We start from the raw sequence: 15062 nt of genomic DNA, 5'->3' as shown, positions 1-15062 counted from the left end.
GCTCCTTCTGCGTAAGGTAATTTGTTTTGTCTTTTCACCTTTTATTTGCTATAAGATATACTTTTATAGTTCATACAGTCCAGTGTCCCACAATTATTTCTACACATGAAGTCAGCAGTTGCAATACTTATTCACTATTATGTACATGCAGTGTGTGTGTGTGTGGGGCGGGGGGACTTTTGGAAATGTAATAGGTTAAAGATTTCAAGTTACACTATTTAAAATGTATTAAACGTATTGTCAGAGAGAGCAGAGAGTGACCAGCGTTCTGTAGAAACGTTTGTCCTTTTAGGGCTACTGTAGAACCTGGACAAAATGACGATTTCACTGTAAGGGGACCCGCGTTGTAGATTGAAATTGCTCATTTTAAAGTAATAAAACATAACGGTGAGGTCTTTATACTCAACTGAAAATAGTCATAGTGCACATCAAGCAACAAATGAATATTATTCAACACATCCTAGCTTATATTCAAATGTAACCCCCTTTGTAATCATTAACATTTTCATAAGTAACCAATTTAATTACACATTTTGTTTCTCAGTAACGGATTACAGTTACATTTATTTTGTAGTTAAACTGCGATTCTGTTATTGTCATTCATGTTTTTGCGCAAGTAAACACATCATTAGAGAAGAGAAGATGTGAGCTGCAAGAGAGAGGGGAAGTTACTTAGATGAAAGATTATGAGAACACATGTATTTAAAAAAAAAAGTATGTGCAAGGATAAATAATTTTTAATAGATACTACAATATTACATTGTGTCAATTTTGGTCTCATAGTGACTAAATATTATGCCATTAATTACTCACCCTCACGTCGTTCTAAACCCATATGCATGTCTTTTATCTTTGGAACACACTTTTTGATGAAATGTGAGAGTTTTGTGACCCTCCATTGGGAGCAATAACTAACACTTTGGCACCAGTTATTAAAAGTAACTTTTGAATGGATCTTTAAATTAAATAGCGTATAAATCATTTTACTGTGTAACGTTTCATTGTTTTACATGTGTGCACTGTTATGAATAGCCTATGTATACATCAAATTAGGCCTAAATAAAATTGTATAATGCTCTCTTTCCTTTCAGATCGAAAGTTACATTCCTTATGAATACAGAGCAACGACCTCTATCACACTAAGAAAAATCCAGAGAGGCTCCACAATGTCCTAGAAATCCTATTAATATTGTCAGCGAGTATTCCTATTATTAGCAATGTCAAGTAAATGATGACAAGGTTTTTTTTTTTTTTTTTTTTATATATATATATATATATTTTCAGCCTAATCATTTTTTTTTTATTTTTATCTCAATCCAAGATATGCTGTTGTGAATCAAATGCCATTCAGCTCTGCATAGCAAATAAACAGTCTTTTTTTATAAGTATGTGTTTCTTTACTAGATCTGTCTTATTTGATCAAATGTTGGACTATGTATTTCTCAGTTACTATCAGCAACAAGATTTTTTTTTCTTTTACAGAAATAAAAATTAAAATGCCATCCTTTGTGGATTTTAGTGTTGCTCTGTGGTTGCTAGGCAAATTTCGATGGCCAGGGTGTTGCGGGTGGTAACTAGGGAGTTGCTTGGGGGTTGTTCACAGGCCAAATCAAAAGCCAACCTGCAAGTGTATTATAAACTATATACACTCTTTTAAACTCTTATAAAAATTAAATTGCAATGAAGACATTTTAAACAAAAACGTCTTTTTCTTTCGGCTGATCCCTTCATTGGTCGCCACAGCGAATCATTTGCCTCCATCTAGTCCTATCCTCTGTATCCTCTTCTCTCAGACTGACTGCCTTCATGTCCTCCTTCACTACATCCATAAACCTCCTCTTTGGTCTTCCTCTTGACCTCCTGCCTGGCAGCTCTCTCCTCAGCATCCTTTTACCGATATATTCACTTTCCCTCCTCTGAACCTGTCCAAACCATCTCAACCTGGCCTCTCTAACTTTGTCTCCAAAAAATCCCACATGTCCTGTCCCTCTGATGCACTCATTCCTGATCGTATCCATCCTCATCACTCCCAAAGAGAACCTCAACATCTTCAGCTCTGCTACCTCTAGCTCTTCCTCCAGTCTTTTCCTCAGTGCAACTGTCTCCAAACCATACAACATCGCTGGTCTCACTACTGTCCTCTACACCTTTCCTTTCATTCTTGAAAGGAAATTCTACCTTGGTACTCTTTTATCACACAGCAGACCTGACACTTTTCTCCACCCATTCTAACCTGCCTGCACACGCTTCTTCACCTCTTTTCCACAATCCCCTGACCCTAAGTACTTAAAATCCTGCACCTTCTTTATCTCTTCTCCCTGTAACCTCACTGTTCCACTTGGTTCTCTGTTTTTGAACATTTTGAACAAAAACAATACTTTAAAATGGTGCAGTTCAACACAACTGTTCTGTATGTTTTATTTGCCTTTAAAACAATAATGCATTTTGCTCTCAAACATTGTGATACTGTCAAGCATTAGTAACAGAACTGTATATGAGAGATTGCAGAAATACTAAAAGCCACACTTGGGGAATAAAAAGCAATTCATAAATGTTTTGTGGTCTTGTCAGTGTATTAAATCATATCAAAGACCGACAGATCTCATCAGTAGATGGTGCAGTTGGCAGTCGAGTACTCCAGACAGATCCATTCATTTGTGTACTGCTTAAAGCCTGCAGCATCCACCAGCCCGCTGCCTGCAAATGCACATAAAAGACGATTCAATGGTTTCTCTGCATGACTGGACAAGATAGTGCTATATATTATCAAAGTCATCATAGCATGTTGCAGAGTCACATGGCACATGTTAAACAGTCTCACCCTCGACGAGGTTGTAGAGGGTGCAGTAAGTTGTGCCGTTGTCTTCCAGCTTGGCCCATGCTTTTGAGATGGCATATCCCTGTGACAGTGGCAAAAGGGTGAATAAATCCTTAAAAATGAGTAGTTAGCTACTCCTTTGTGCTTCAGCAGTTTTCAAAAGAGAGAAAAGAGATGACATCAACATTTTACGTAAAATAGAATATAGATTCAGTAGGGGAGCATGGGGTGAGATGAACATGACACACACCCTTTATAGGCAACTGTATTTTGGTCATGTGATTATATAAGTAGAATGTGTCTATTTCTAGCTGAATGTGAGGAAAACAATCAGGAGTTTCATTTAAAAACCAACCCGATCTCACAGCAATTTATGCGTATTTTACGAGTTGCCCAATTTGCATGAATTCTTTCGAATGACATACCCCTAACCCCACCCCTAAACCTACCCATCACTGCCCCCTGGTAAATTACACATATTTGGTTGTGAGATAGCGTTGGTAAAAACATATTCAAAAGATAGTTTTTTTTATCCTCACCCCAAGCCTTTTATAAGGGTCTGGGAACAATAAAAATGTAACTTTTTTTAAACATTTTCCTTAAGTAGTAGGCCTAACATTATGGTCTTAATTTGGGATTTTAGGTAATTTAGCCCTTATTTAGATCTTTTTATATGTAAATCTCTATATTTTTTCACTATTATTTCTTTAACTACGCTAACGTTTGGAACTTTACTACAGCAAAAATCTACATTGCTGCATTTACAACATGTGGTAATTACCGTAATTAAGAGATGGCAATAGATGACATTCTAATCTGAGCTCTTTGCATCCTCTGATTTGGAATTACAGCAACACTGTATTTATTTATATAGCACTTTATACAATATAGATGGTTTCAAAATTCATCCAGTTCCTTTTGCTTGAAGATCGGATTTGAAGCTGTCCATAGGGTCCGTGCGGAGGATCTGTCTGGTTGATATGATTCTAAATTCTATGAAAATGCTTTTTCACGTAATTATTATGACTTGTTAAAAACATTCACCTGATTGTAGAACTCGTAATTACAACTTTAGACTTGTAATTTACTGAGAGCATTGACTTGACCACTTGACCGCAAACCACTGCTGACAAAGTCCAAATCTGAGGACCTGAACAGCTCCAAGGACAGTGTCACTTGTTGTAATCTCTTATTTGCAGTAATAACGACATGTGGTGCTTTCACATCTCTAGTTCGGTTCATTTGGTCTGAACCAAGGGCAAACAAGTTGCATTTTTCAACTTTTTTGGTTCCTTTTCACACCACACTGGTCCGAACCAGTTGACACGAACCAAAACGCAGGCACGTGACAACATCCACATCACTCATTGGCCATGGCATATTTCCTAAACTGCTTTTCGATTGGTCAGAATTTACGTGTGGGAAAATTCCAACAGAAGAGGTAAAGCCAGCAAACTGTAATAACACTATGAAGAGACGACTGCGCAAGATAGTTTTGTCCCTGGCCATAATCTACTACACTGTGTGTATTTACCACAGTATGCAAACAATACATTTCTATAATGAAGCGCGGATGCGACTTGAAAACAATGTTCTAATGCACTGCAAACACAGCGCATCGCTCGTCACTTCGGCGTGCATTAATTATTCTTAACTCTGACATGCTCATCTTCCGAAAATATTGCCAACGATCTATCAGGTAATAATATCATTACTATTACTTATAAAAAATTAATTTTACTCACATAAGTGTGTTGCACCATTCCTGTCGGATTCAATATAGAAGGTACCGCATTGTGTTTTAATCTCACTATGTCTGCAAATCCAGCTCGACCTGAGACTTATTTACAAACAATTCCACAGCAAACTCGCGTACAATGTCTTCCCCACGTGAGCTGGAACTTCATTAAAAATAAATGAAGTATCACACATTCATAATATTAGGATCCGAAGAAAGCTTATACAGCAACTATGTTCTTCCACAATATCTCGCTATCTTCTTCGGCATGTTTATTGCTGCTGGCTAGCGTGATTCGAACAGCGCCATGAGTCTGTAGAGGCGGTGTTTTGCCTCAGAATGAGACACACGATTGTTTTCTGAGCCTGGTGTCTATAAAAGCTTTTCTTTGACTAACAAGGAAGTTTTCAGCTTTGAAACTTAGAGGATATTCTTATATTACCATGACCTTTTATGTATCAAAAGCTCAAGGGAAAGTTGATTTATCAATTCATCACCCCTTTAATAAATGCCACCTTGCTATTTGGTTATATAATGCTTTGGTAGCACTTTCTAAATGAGGACAGCAATATAATAGGCATTTAACATATGTTCTCAAACTAAGCTCATGCTCCACTCGTCACCATGATCGTAACCCTACAAAAAAGAAAAAAAAAATAGTAAAGTTGACTGGACGTAGGCTGCATTGAGCATATCTGAATGCATTTGTGATGTTAAATGTTTCCCCGATTTATTTTTGGCACATGCATCTCAAAGATCGTCTTTGATTGTGAGTGTGTCGAACTTGTGCTGGCCATGTTTACAGTGTAATTATTCTTGATGTTATGAAAAAAAATATTGGCAGTAGAACATTTTACCGTCACTCTACAGACAGATTCTTCGGTCGCCACTAGGTGAAAGGTCAGGTCCTGCTTGCTGGTCCACTGTCTGGAGGTGTGTTTGGCCACAATGTGGAACGGTGTGGCAGAAACCAGCTAAAGAAGACAACAGTTCACTAATTTTTTTTATATTTCTAGGCAAATATACTCTTGTCAGACTCCTTGTGCATACATAAACCTTGCTGGATTATTACAATAAATGGAAAAAAGTTCAAAAAACAACTTTATGTTTTTGTGAAAACACTAACACTAAACACTTTTGTGCCTAAAACTTTTGCATGGTACTGTACCTGCACATGTCAATACTTAGGATTAAAGGTAGCAAACATGCTCTTACCTCATACAGGCATCTCTGTCCGACAGTCATACAGCCAGACATGCCCTTCCAGGCCTTGATCTGGTTCACCAGACTCACAAAAACATCCTGGCACGGGATCCCAAAGAGCCTAACAAATATAAGAGCACTTTCAATGTAATGTCATGTGATTATCGTTTGTGTGATATTTGCAAATTGGATTGTGGATCTGGTGTGAGACTAAAAGGACAGAATTCAGAACATTGACATATTTGCATCATGCATATCAAATGAGTTTTATGAAAGTGTACAGTATGTGCAGGGTCAGTCAGTCTATCATGGTGGATGATAGAGATAAACGATCAAAGCCCTGTGATGCTAGTCATGCGTTTACGATTCGTCTGGGTTTTTATGCATGCAGCTCAATCATCTTAAGAGTGTTGATTTATCTTAGTAAGAGTGCAATGAAACTTGTTTTTAACTTGTTTTTATATAAAAAAAATATTTATTTTGAAAAATTCCAACTTGCATCTGCAGTGTGTGTGTGCTATTGTTAGTCAAAATAAATAAAAAATCAGATTATGAAGTACCATTAGACCCCAGGGTTAGTTTTCAAAACAAAACAACATGAGTAAAAGGTGCTTTTCTTTGTAAAACATTTTGGAAAGTGTTTTCCCCTGCAAAATTCTTACTATGTTGACTGAAATTATCATAAAACACACCTTTTGAAAGAGATTACTATTATATGTGTGATGTGAATCACAGTCTTAAAACTGCAAGGACAAAATATCCAGTGATATTTTAATATATTATGTCGATTAATAATTTGAATGAGCTTTTATTTATTTGTTTGTTTGTTTATTTATTTATTTATTTATTTTAAGGCTTAGTAATTTTGTTGTAATATGTATTCGTTTTTTTTTTTTTTTGGAAGATGTCGTTGTTACAGTGTACATATACAATTAAGTGTTGACCAATATTAATCAACAGCATGTAGACCTACTTATTAGGATTGAGATTTGGTTTAGGGTTAGTTATAATTTAGTGTTATTATAACGTGTAGCAAGGACACTGAAATAGGCCTAGTGTTGTTGTCTTTTAAAAAATGTCTATATATTTTACATTTATTTTTGTTTCAATTTTAGTTTGAGACATTTATATTAAATATTTTACTTAATAGATTTGCCTATTGTGATGATATTGTGCATTAAGTTATACTGATGTCACATTTATTAAGTCTTAAGGCCCGTTCACACCAAGAAAGATAACTATAAAGATATCTATAATTTAGTGATGATATCTGTTTATTCTAAGCGTGTACTTGTCTGCCACTTTAAATCCTCGTGCTCGTTGCAGCAGGATGGATTCTGATTGGCTCTCAGTCTTTTTATCATTCATCAGCTGGATAAAATCACTCTGAAAGCAATTCCATCTTTTCTGTGTCGTTATCTTTATAGCTGTGGCGTGAACTCTCTCTCTCTTTAATATTGAGAGAACTATATCTTTATTGTTAATGTCCTTAGTGTGGACCGGCTTTTAGGCTATATTTATACTGATAACCACACATAAAAATATTAAGGCCTGTTCACACCAAGGAATTTACCTGTAACAATAAAAATATAGTTCTAAATAAAAGAATAGCAGAGTCCACACTATAACTATAGTGCAAATGGCACAGAGAAACTTTCAGAGATATTTTCCACATGAACAATAAATACGTACTTTGAGAGCCAATAGGAATCCACCCGACTTGAAAACGAAGAGAAAAGTGCACACTTAGAATAAAACAGAATGTGACTGTCTGCTGGTGTGGACGCTATTACAGTTATCGTTATCGTTACAGTTATCACTCTTGGTGTGAACGGACCTTTACCATGTGACTGAAAAGTTACCCACCTCTATGAGTTTAAACACACTGAGAAGCAACAATATTTCCAATATATGTGCACAATAAATAAATAAATGAAATAAAATTCAAACAGCATCTTACCATATGACTCTGCACTGAGCGTGGAGCGGTTCTCCAGTTGCCATCAGACTTAGCCCCAGTGTCAGGGTGAGAGCCAGAAGCAACGTTCTTGTTTGCATGGTGAAGATCTCTTGGAGGTCGGTGCGTCCTGTCAATGTACCGACAGAGATGGAGTTTTATAGTGGGGTCTGATCAGAGCTGTCATGTGTGCTCAGATGGGAAGTGGAGCCACAGCATCGATTAGCAAAGGCCACATCACGTGACGGGAGCTCTAGAAACTGAAGTGTTTGGCCATTAAATGCGTGCCCCTTTGTCTAATTAGAAATGCCTGATAAATGTGTTAATTTGTTGCAAGTCAGCTGATCTGTATTTGAAACAGATTTGTGTGCTGTTTGAAAAAGGCTGTTTAGTAATATGTGTAACTTTTGAGGGATGATATGCCTGTTATTTATGCTGTACAAAGACAGAAACAAACAGCCTTTCATATCTATGAATGTGTCTATTTGAAACAAAACAGTGAGATATTCATAGTCACTTCAAAAAGATTCACAAGTTTGGTGTAGACAGCAACAACTGGACAAATGTATTTGTATTAAATATGAGCTGTAACTGTATTTAGTGTACTGTTCAAAAGTTTGTGGTTGGTAAGATAAATAAAAAAAAACACAAAAATGATCTAAAATGACAGTAAACACATTTATAATGTTTGATTTCTTTGTAAATTATGTTCTTTTTTCATTTTCTGTTCACAAATCAACGCTGACATTTTTTAAATCATGGTCTACATTAAGCGGCACAATTGATGGCAACATTGATATGAATGTTTCTTGAGCAGCAAATCATCATAGAAGCATTTCTGAAGGATCACATGACACTGAAGAAGAGTAATGATGCTGAAAATTGAATAAATTACGGTACAATATCAAATATAAAACTAATATACGAAAACATATTTCAAATATAACAAACCCACTTTATATTAGGTGGTCTTAACTACTATGTACTAACATTTTAATTAATAATTTGATACAATGCACTTATTGTATACATACATGTTTTTACATTATACTTACATTTTTAAAAATACCTGCATGTAATTACATCTGTAATTAATTTCTGTAGTTACTTTTGTAATTACACAGTTGGCACTTCCCTTACACCTAACCCTACCCTTAAACTGACCCATATCACCACACCTGTCCCTAACTCTATCCGTATCCCACCTCAATATCAGCAAAAGTGTTGCTACAATCTACTTTTACTATTGAACAATCTTACCAAACCCAAACTTTTGAATTGGGTGGGGGGGGGGGGGGATGACATTGTTACATACAAATTACATTGTCAAGAAGGCAGCAGCTTGTGTGGATGATATTTTGACTGCAAAAATGTGATAATTTGATTGAATGTCATGTATTTGACCTTTTGCGGCATTACCATTTTCCAGTTTTTACACTACAGGAAGGCATGCTCGTTTTAGAGTTATTTTAAAGGATCATGAAACCCTAAACCAGATCTTTTTGAGATTTGTGTAATGGTGAGCTTACAAATCCATGTGTGTATTGTGTTCCGTGTCATTTGCAGTGTGCATTTGTGGGAAGCTTTGATGATTTTAATGAGAGCTAAATAAAACTGTCTGAATCAGAAAAGGCCGTTGCTGTGCCGTCAACTGTCAGTCTCCTCACCCCCTCCACTCCGTTGCTAAACCACGACCACTTTGATATTATTTTTCAAAACTGTGGTGAGAACTGACTGCTGCTAGAGCTTGAGGTAAGCAGTTTTAAGGTTTAGCGCCATGTTGCAATGATTTCATGTTGCAGTTATATTGACTAAAAGTGATTCATGATCAGACCTTCTTCCATTGCTCCATTGTCCAGTTCTGACGCTCACGTGTCCAATGTAGGCGCTTTCGTTCTGACACCTTTCTATCATGGGCAGCATTGTTTTTTTTTTAGCATTCTAAACTAGAGTTAGACTGGGTAAAAGCAGCCGGCGATTTGATTTTGCCCTGCAGCTCAGGCTGGAAACCTGAACATTTTTCTATCTTCCGTTGCAAATCTGCAGGGACCAATCACAAACTGGCTTATCCACCTGGAGCTTTATTGGCGATGACAATAGAGAAGCGACAGCAAGCAGCTTTTTGTTTACATTCAACATGGTGGCCATTGAAGCACAGCAACCCGTTGATGCCGCTGTCGCTGCTGTTTTAAAAGATTTCAAAGGCAAGTTTTCTCTGAAAACAGAACAGAAGCTTGCCCTGGAACAATTCCTACAAAAGAAGGATGTGTTTGCTTTTCTACCGACTGCTCTGCAAAGTACGTCACCTGGATCGTGCGATCCTGGATCAATTTTCATACAGAGTCATTTGAACTATGGCCGTTGATCACACCTCACAAAATACAGAGCAGACTCCCCAGATCTTAAAAGATTGAGCTTGGTCTAATGATAGCCAGACAAAGCTAGAGTAGCTCTTTAGAGTGATCAGACCAGATGGCTAGCCTTCGCTCCCCACGAGCATCAGTGAGCCTCGGCCGCCCATGACCCTGTTTAACGATACCATTTCAGCGGTTGTTCTTCCTTGCACCACTTTTGGTAAGTACTAACCACTACATACTGTCTAAAAAATATTGGGTTTTTTCAAACCATGTCTGGGTCAAATATGGATCAACCCAACTGTTGGTTAAAATTTAAGCCCAACAGTTGTGTTTTTTCATATATTGGACCCAAACAACCTAGAACTTTTTAGTGTGCCGGGAACACCCCACAAGACCTGCTATTTTGGAGATGCTTTGCAGTTGTCTAGTGTAACCCCTCCTGTTTGAACCGCCCGCTTCAAGCAGGACTCAAACCTGGGTCTGCCGGCATGAGAGTTGGATGCTCTAAGAACGAGGCTTAAGGCTGCAACCTCTAGCGTCAGTCGCTATTGCATCTTTTGACGTCAGAAGGCTGAGGGTTACTCACAAAGTGACTACTAGCTGGCCTCTGTTACACTCACTCCCCTAAACTTCACTCCCATCCGGGTCACGGCACCAATGTCACCCCTCCTGTTTGAACCGCACGCTCCAAGCGGGACTCGAACCCGGGTCCACCGGCATGAGAGTGGGATGCTCTAACAAGGAGGCTAAAGCTTGGAACATACTCTGCAAGAACAAAGAAATATGTTCATTTTCTTGAGGTGGCAAGAACAAAGTTTGTTCTGACAGTACATTCCATACTTCACGAGAAAAGCAGGTGCTGATCATCTGCGTTTCTCCGCATTAACCACGCCCACTTTAAATGTATGACCAATCACACAATAGCTCTCGAACACCCGCAAGAAAAAAGTTCTGCTCAGGCGATGTGTCGAGAACAAGCTGCGAGAACTCCCAAACCAGGGCTGTGAGAACAAAATGACGTAATTTTGTTCTCGCAGCCCTGGGAGCGAGAACATTTTTCTCTGTTCTGGTGGAGTATGATGTAGCCTTATGCTGCGTTCACACCTCACGCGAATGACGCGATTCGCACGAGTGATTTACATGTTAAGTCAATGCAGAGACGTGAATAGGCATTCTGCGGCGCGGTTCGCGCGAATGAAGCGGCAATGATCACGCGAACTGAGCGTTTTGAACGCGTGATTCGCGCGAACCGCTCAAGTTGAAAAATCTGAACTTTGGCGGATATCCGCGCCGCGTTAACCAATGAGGAGCCTGCTTACTGCTGTCACGTGGTGAAGTGACGGATGGGAAACCCATAGGGGAACCCCGAGGCCAGAGTAATTTAAAAATACTACTGTATTGTGTCACAAAATGTACTTTTAATAGTTTTTCAGGCGAGAATGTAGTTGTTTAAAGCTCAAATATGTGATTTATTTATTAAGAGAGCTCCTATTTGAAAATTTGATCTGGTGTTTTCGGAGGTGTGAGACCCAGGCGATCACCGGAGCTCAGCGCTCATCAACCCCGGTGAGAGCAGCCTTAACTCGGATAGTCTTTCTGCCGACTGCCGCTGCCTGGCAGAACCCCCTCCCATGACGCAAATTCGCATCTGTTGTGTAGTGAATGTCACACGCGAATGAAGCGAATTTCACGCGCGCATGAAGCGAATGGATTCAAATTGTTTACGCGTCCAACTTCACGCGAATAGCGTGATTTATTCGCGTCATTCGCGTGCGGTGTGAACGCAGCATTAAAGGGAACAACCTCTAGCGTCAGTCGCTAGAGCATCTCTTGAGGTCAAAGGAGTGAGGTTTACTAGCACAGTGACTACTAGCTGGCTTGTTACGCTAGCTTAATGGTTTTCAGTCCTGGGGACCCACCTTTGTGAACCATATCAGTGTTGTGTTGAGTAGTATAAGCGCTGCCAAGGCAAGAAGACGACAGGTGACAAGAAAATGTTTTGTGTAGTGTGAACACCATGGTGATGCATGTAGTCTCATAGTTCTGTAGAATGAGCTTGCCCTTATCCGACGAACACATAGAGCTCTCATGATGACATAAGCAAGTGTGTTGAAGAAGAGAAAACATACAAAATTTGAAGAGAGGTGGGTCACCAGGACCAGAAATTGAACCCACTGGTCTAGCCATCACTATTTCGCCCTTGTCATAGTCCTTCAGATCTTTTTTCTTGCCCATTTTCCTGCTTGCAACATGAAATTCAAGCACCGACTGTTTACTTGCTGCCTAAAATATCCCACACCTTGACAGGTGCTACTTTAACAATATAATAAATGTTATTTCCCAGTCACTGTGAGGGGGATATTTCATACATTATCACATCTGTGATTAAAATGACAAAATTGTTTGAAATGATCTTGAGGTGAGGACTTCATTTTAATCAAATGAGTCACAGGGCAGCATGAGGTTATGTGAGCCTGTTTTTCTTTCCATGAACATCCTCTGGTTTGCTTTTAATTCTTGATCAATGTATGAAACTTTATTTCAACCACCAAAGACCACAAAATAAAACTGGTCATAAACAAACAGGTCACAATTAGAATACAAATTAAATGTCCAATACAAATCAGTTAGTTGTGCTTTAAAACAGAAACAAAATCAAGATATTTTATATATATATATATATATATATATATATATATATACACACATACAGGTACTTCTCAAAGAATTAGCATATGTGATAAAAGTTCATTATTTTCCATAATGTAATGATACAAATTAAACTTTAATATCAAACTTTCATATATTTTAGATTCATTGCACGCCAACTGAAATATTTCTGGTCTTTTATTGTTTTAATACTGATCATTTTGGCATACAGCTCAAAATTCCTATCTCAAAAAATTAGCATATCATGAAAAGGTTCTCTAAACGAGCTATTAACCTAATCATCTGAATCAACTAATTAACTCTAAACACCTGCAAAAGATTCCTGAGGCTTTTAAAAAATCCAGCCAGGTTCATTACTCAAAACCGCAATCATGAGTAAGACTGCTGACCCGACCCTGTCCAGAAGGCCATCATTGACACCCTCAAGCGAGAGGGTAAGACACAGAAAGAAATTTCTGAACGAATAGGCTGTTCCCAGAGTGCTGTATCAAGGCACCTCAGTGGGAAGTCTGTGGCAAAAGTGTGGCAAAAACGCTGCACAACGAGAAGAGGTGACCAGACCCTGAGGAAGACTGTGGAGAAGGACCGATTCCAGACTTTGGGGGACCTGCGGAAGCAGTGGACTGAGTCTGGAGTAGAAACATCCAGAGCCACCGTGCACAGGCGTGTGCAGGAAATGGGCTACAGGTGCCGCATTCCCCAGGTCAAGCCACTTTTGGGCTACAGAGAAGCAGCACTGGACTGTTGCTCAGTGGTCCAAAGTACTTTTTTCAGATGAAAGCAAATTTTGCATGTCATTCGGAAATCAAGGTGCCAGAGTCTGGAGGAAGACTGGGGAGAAGGAAATGCCAAAATGCCTGAAGTCCAGTGTCAAGTACCCACAGTCAGTGATGGTCTGGGGTGCCATGTCAGCTGCTGGTGTTGGTCCAATGTGTTTTATCAAGGGCAGGGTCATTGCAGCTAGAAATATTTCAGTTGGTGTGCAATGAATCTAAAATATGTGAAAGTTTAATTTTTATCATTACATTATGGAAAATAATGAACTTTTATCACAAGGAATTTTTTTGAGAAGGACCTGTATGTATATATATATATATATATATATATATATATATATATATATATATATATATATATATATATATATATATATATATATATATATATATATATATATATATATATATATATATATATATATAGTGAATTAAAAAAAATGGTGAACAAAGGTCTCAGATAATGAACCATGTAAGGGAACAGGCTTATTCTTAATTTTCTTTTCTTTTTTGAAAAATGTATATTTATTGACCGCAGACTTCAATAATGTTTGTTAAAAATATATATAACTTCTAGGACTTTGTGAGACCTTTTCTGTGATCCACAATGAGGAAATAGTAAGTGCTCTGACACTGCCTGATTTATTCAGAATTATATGTTTACTTTCGCCACCTTTTAATGGAACTGTGTATTTTTTATTTTGTTGCATTTTTAAACACTTTTACATTGTGATCTAATGCTGAGGACAGGTTAGATTACATGTTTTTCCAAGAATAGAGTGTACTTTTAAAATAATACTAAAGAAATTAAAAGTATAAGCAATAAATGTCATGAGTAAACAAATTTCCCATAGATGTAACTTTTTAAGCATTTGTGTGTGTGTGTGTGTGTGTGTGTGTGTGTGTGTGTGTGTGTGTGTGTGTGTGTGTGTGTGTGTGTGTGTGTGTGTGTGTGTGTGTGTGTGTGTGTGTGTGTGTGTGTGTGTGTGTGTGTGTGTGTGTGTGTGTGTGTGTGTGTATATTCTTACTTTAACATAAATAGAGCACCTTTTGTGTTTGTGGCATGTTTTGGCTCTTATCTCAAGAATCAGAGATATATATAAAGCATAACTGAAAAGCATGGATAAGTCAAATGGTTAAAGGTCGCACATCCACTGACAGAGGTGTGAGACAGATGGAAATGGGGCAATTTCCTAAAAAGTTTTGGATTGTCTCATGCAGTTCTGCATTGTGCGTCAGAGGCTAAACGCATCTCTCACAATCATCACTCGGACATCTGACACTGGAGCTCCTAGACTGCCATAGTTTTCTCTATTTTTAGCTTTAGCCATCTGGAAAAATCACCAAGTCATGGCACGTCAAGCACAGCGTCTTTAAAATCATCCTGCCATTACGTATTACAACATTCTCGGTTTCAAATAAGACCTGCAAGGCAGAAAAGCAGTTTTTACGCAAACCCTCCGGAAATGTTCAGACGTGTCTAAGTGATACTTCCTGTTTTCAGTGTCAAGGGACATCAAATACAGACACAAATAAGTGTCTT

The 15062-nt window shown here is 38.1% G+C and overlaps 1 protein-coding gene across 1 annotated transcript; it reads right to left on the bottom strand.

Moving 5' to 3' along the window:
• Nucleotides 1-2166: 2166 nt before the first annotated feature.
• Nucleotides 2167-7853, bottom strand: wu:fc46h12 (uncharacterized protein LOC568958 homolog). The gene is made up of 5 exons (XM_067453167.1): nt 7720-7853; nt 5772-5880; nt 5414-5530; nt 2822-2900; nt 2167-2697 (listed from the first exon to the last, which is right to left on the bottom strand). Exons 1-5 carry the CDS (start codon nt 7815-7817, stop codon nt 2606-2608), a joined length of 495 nt encoding a protein of 164 aa, XP_067309268.1. The 5' UTR covers nt 7818-7853; the 3' UTR covers nt 2167-2605.
• Between the last annotated feature and the right edge of the window lie 7209 nt (nt 7854-15062).

Source organism: Pseudorasbora parva, chromosome 9, assembly GCF_024679245.1.
Source record: "Pseudorasbora parva isolate DD20220531a chromosome 9, ASM2467924v1, whole genome shotgun sequence".
NCBI lineage: Eukaryota > Metazoa > Chordata > Actinopteri > Cypriniformes > Gobionidae > Pseudorasbora > Pseudorasbora parva.
The sequence above is the reverse complement of the archived record's forward strand: the minus strand, read 5'-3'. Positions and strand labels throughout refer to the sequence as shown.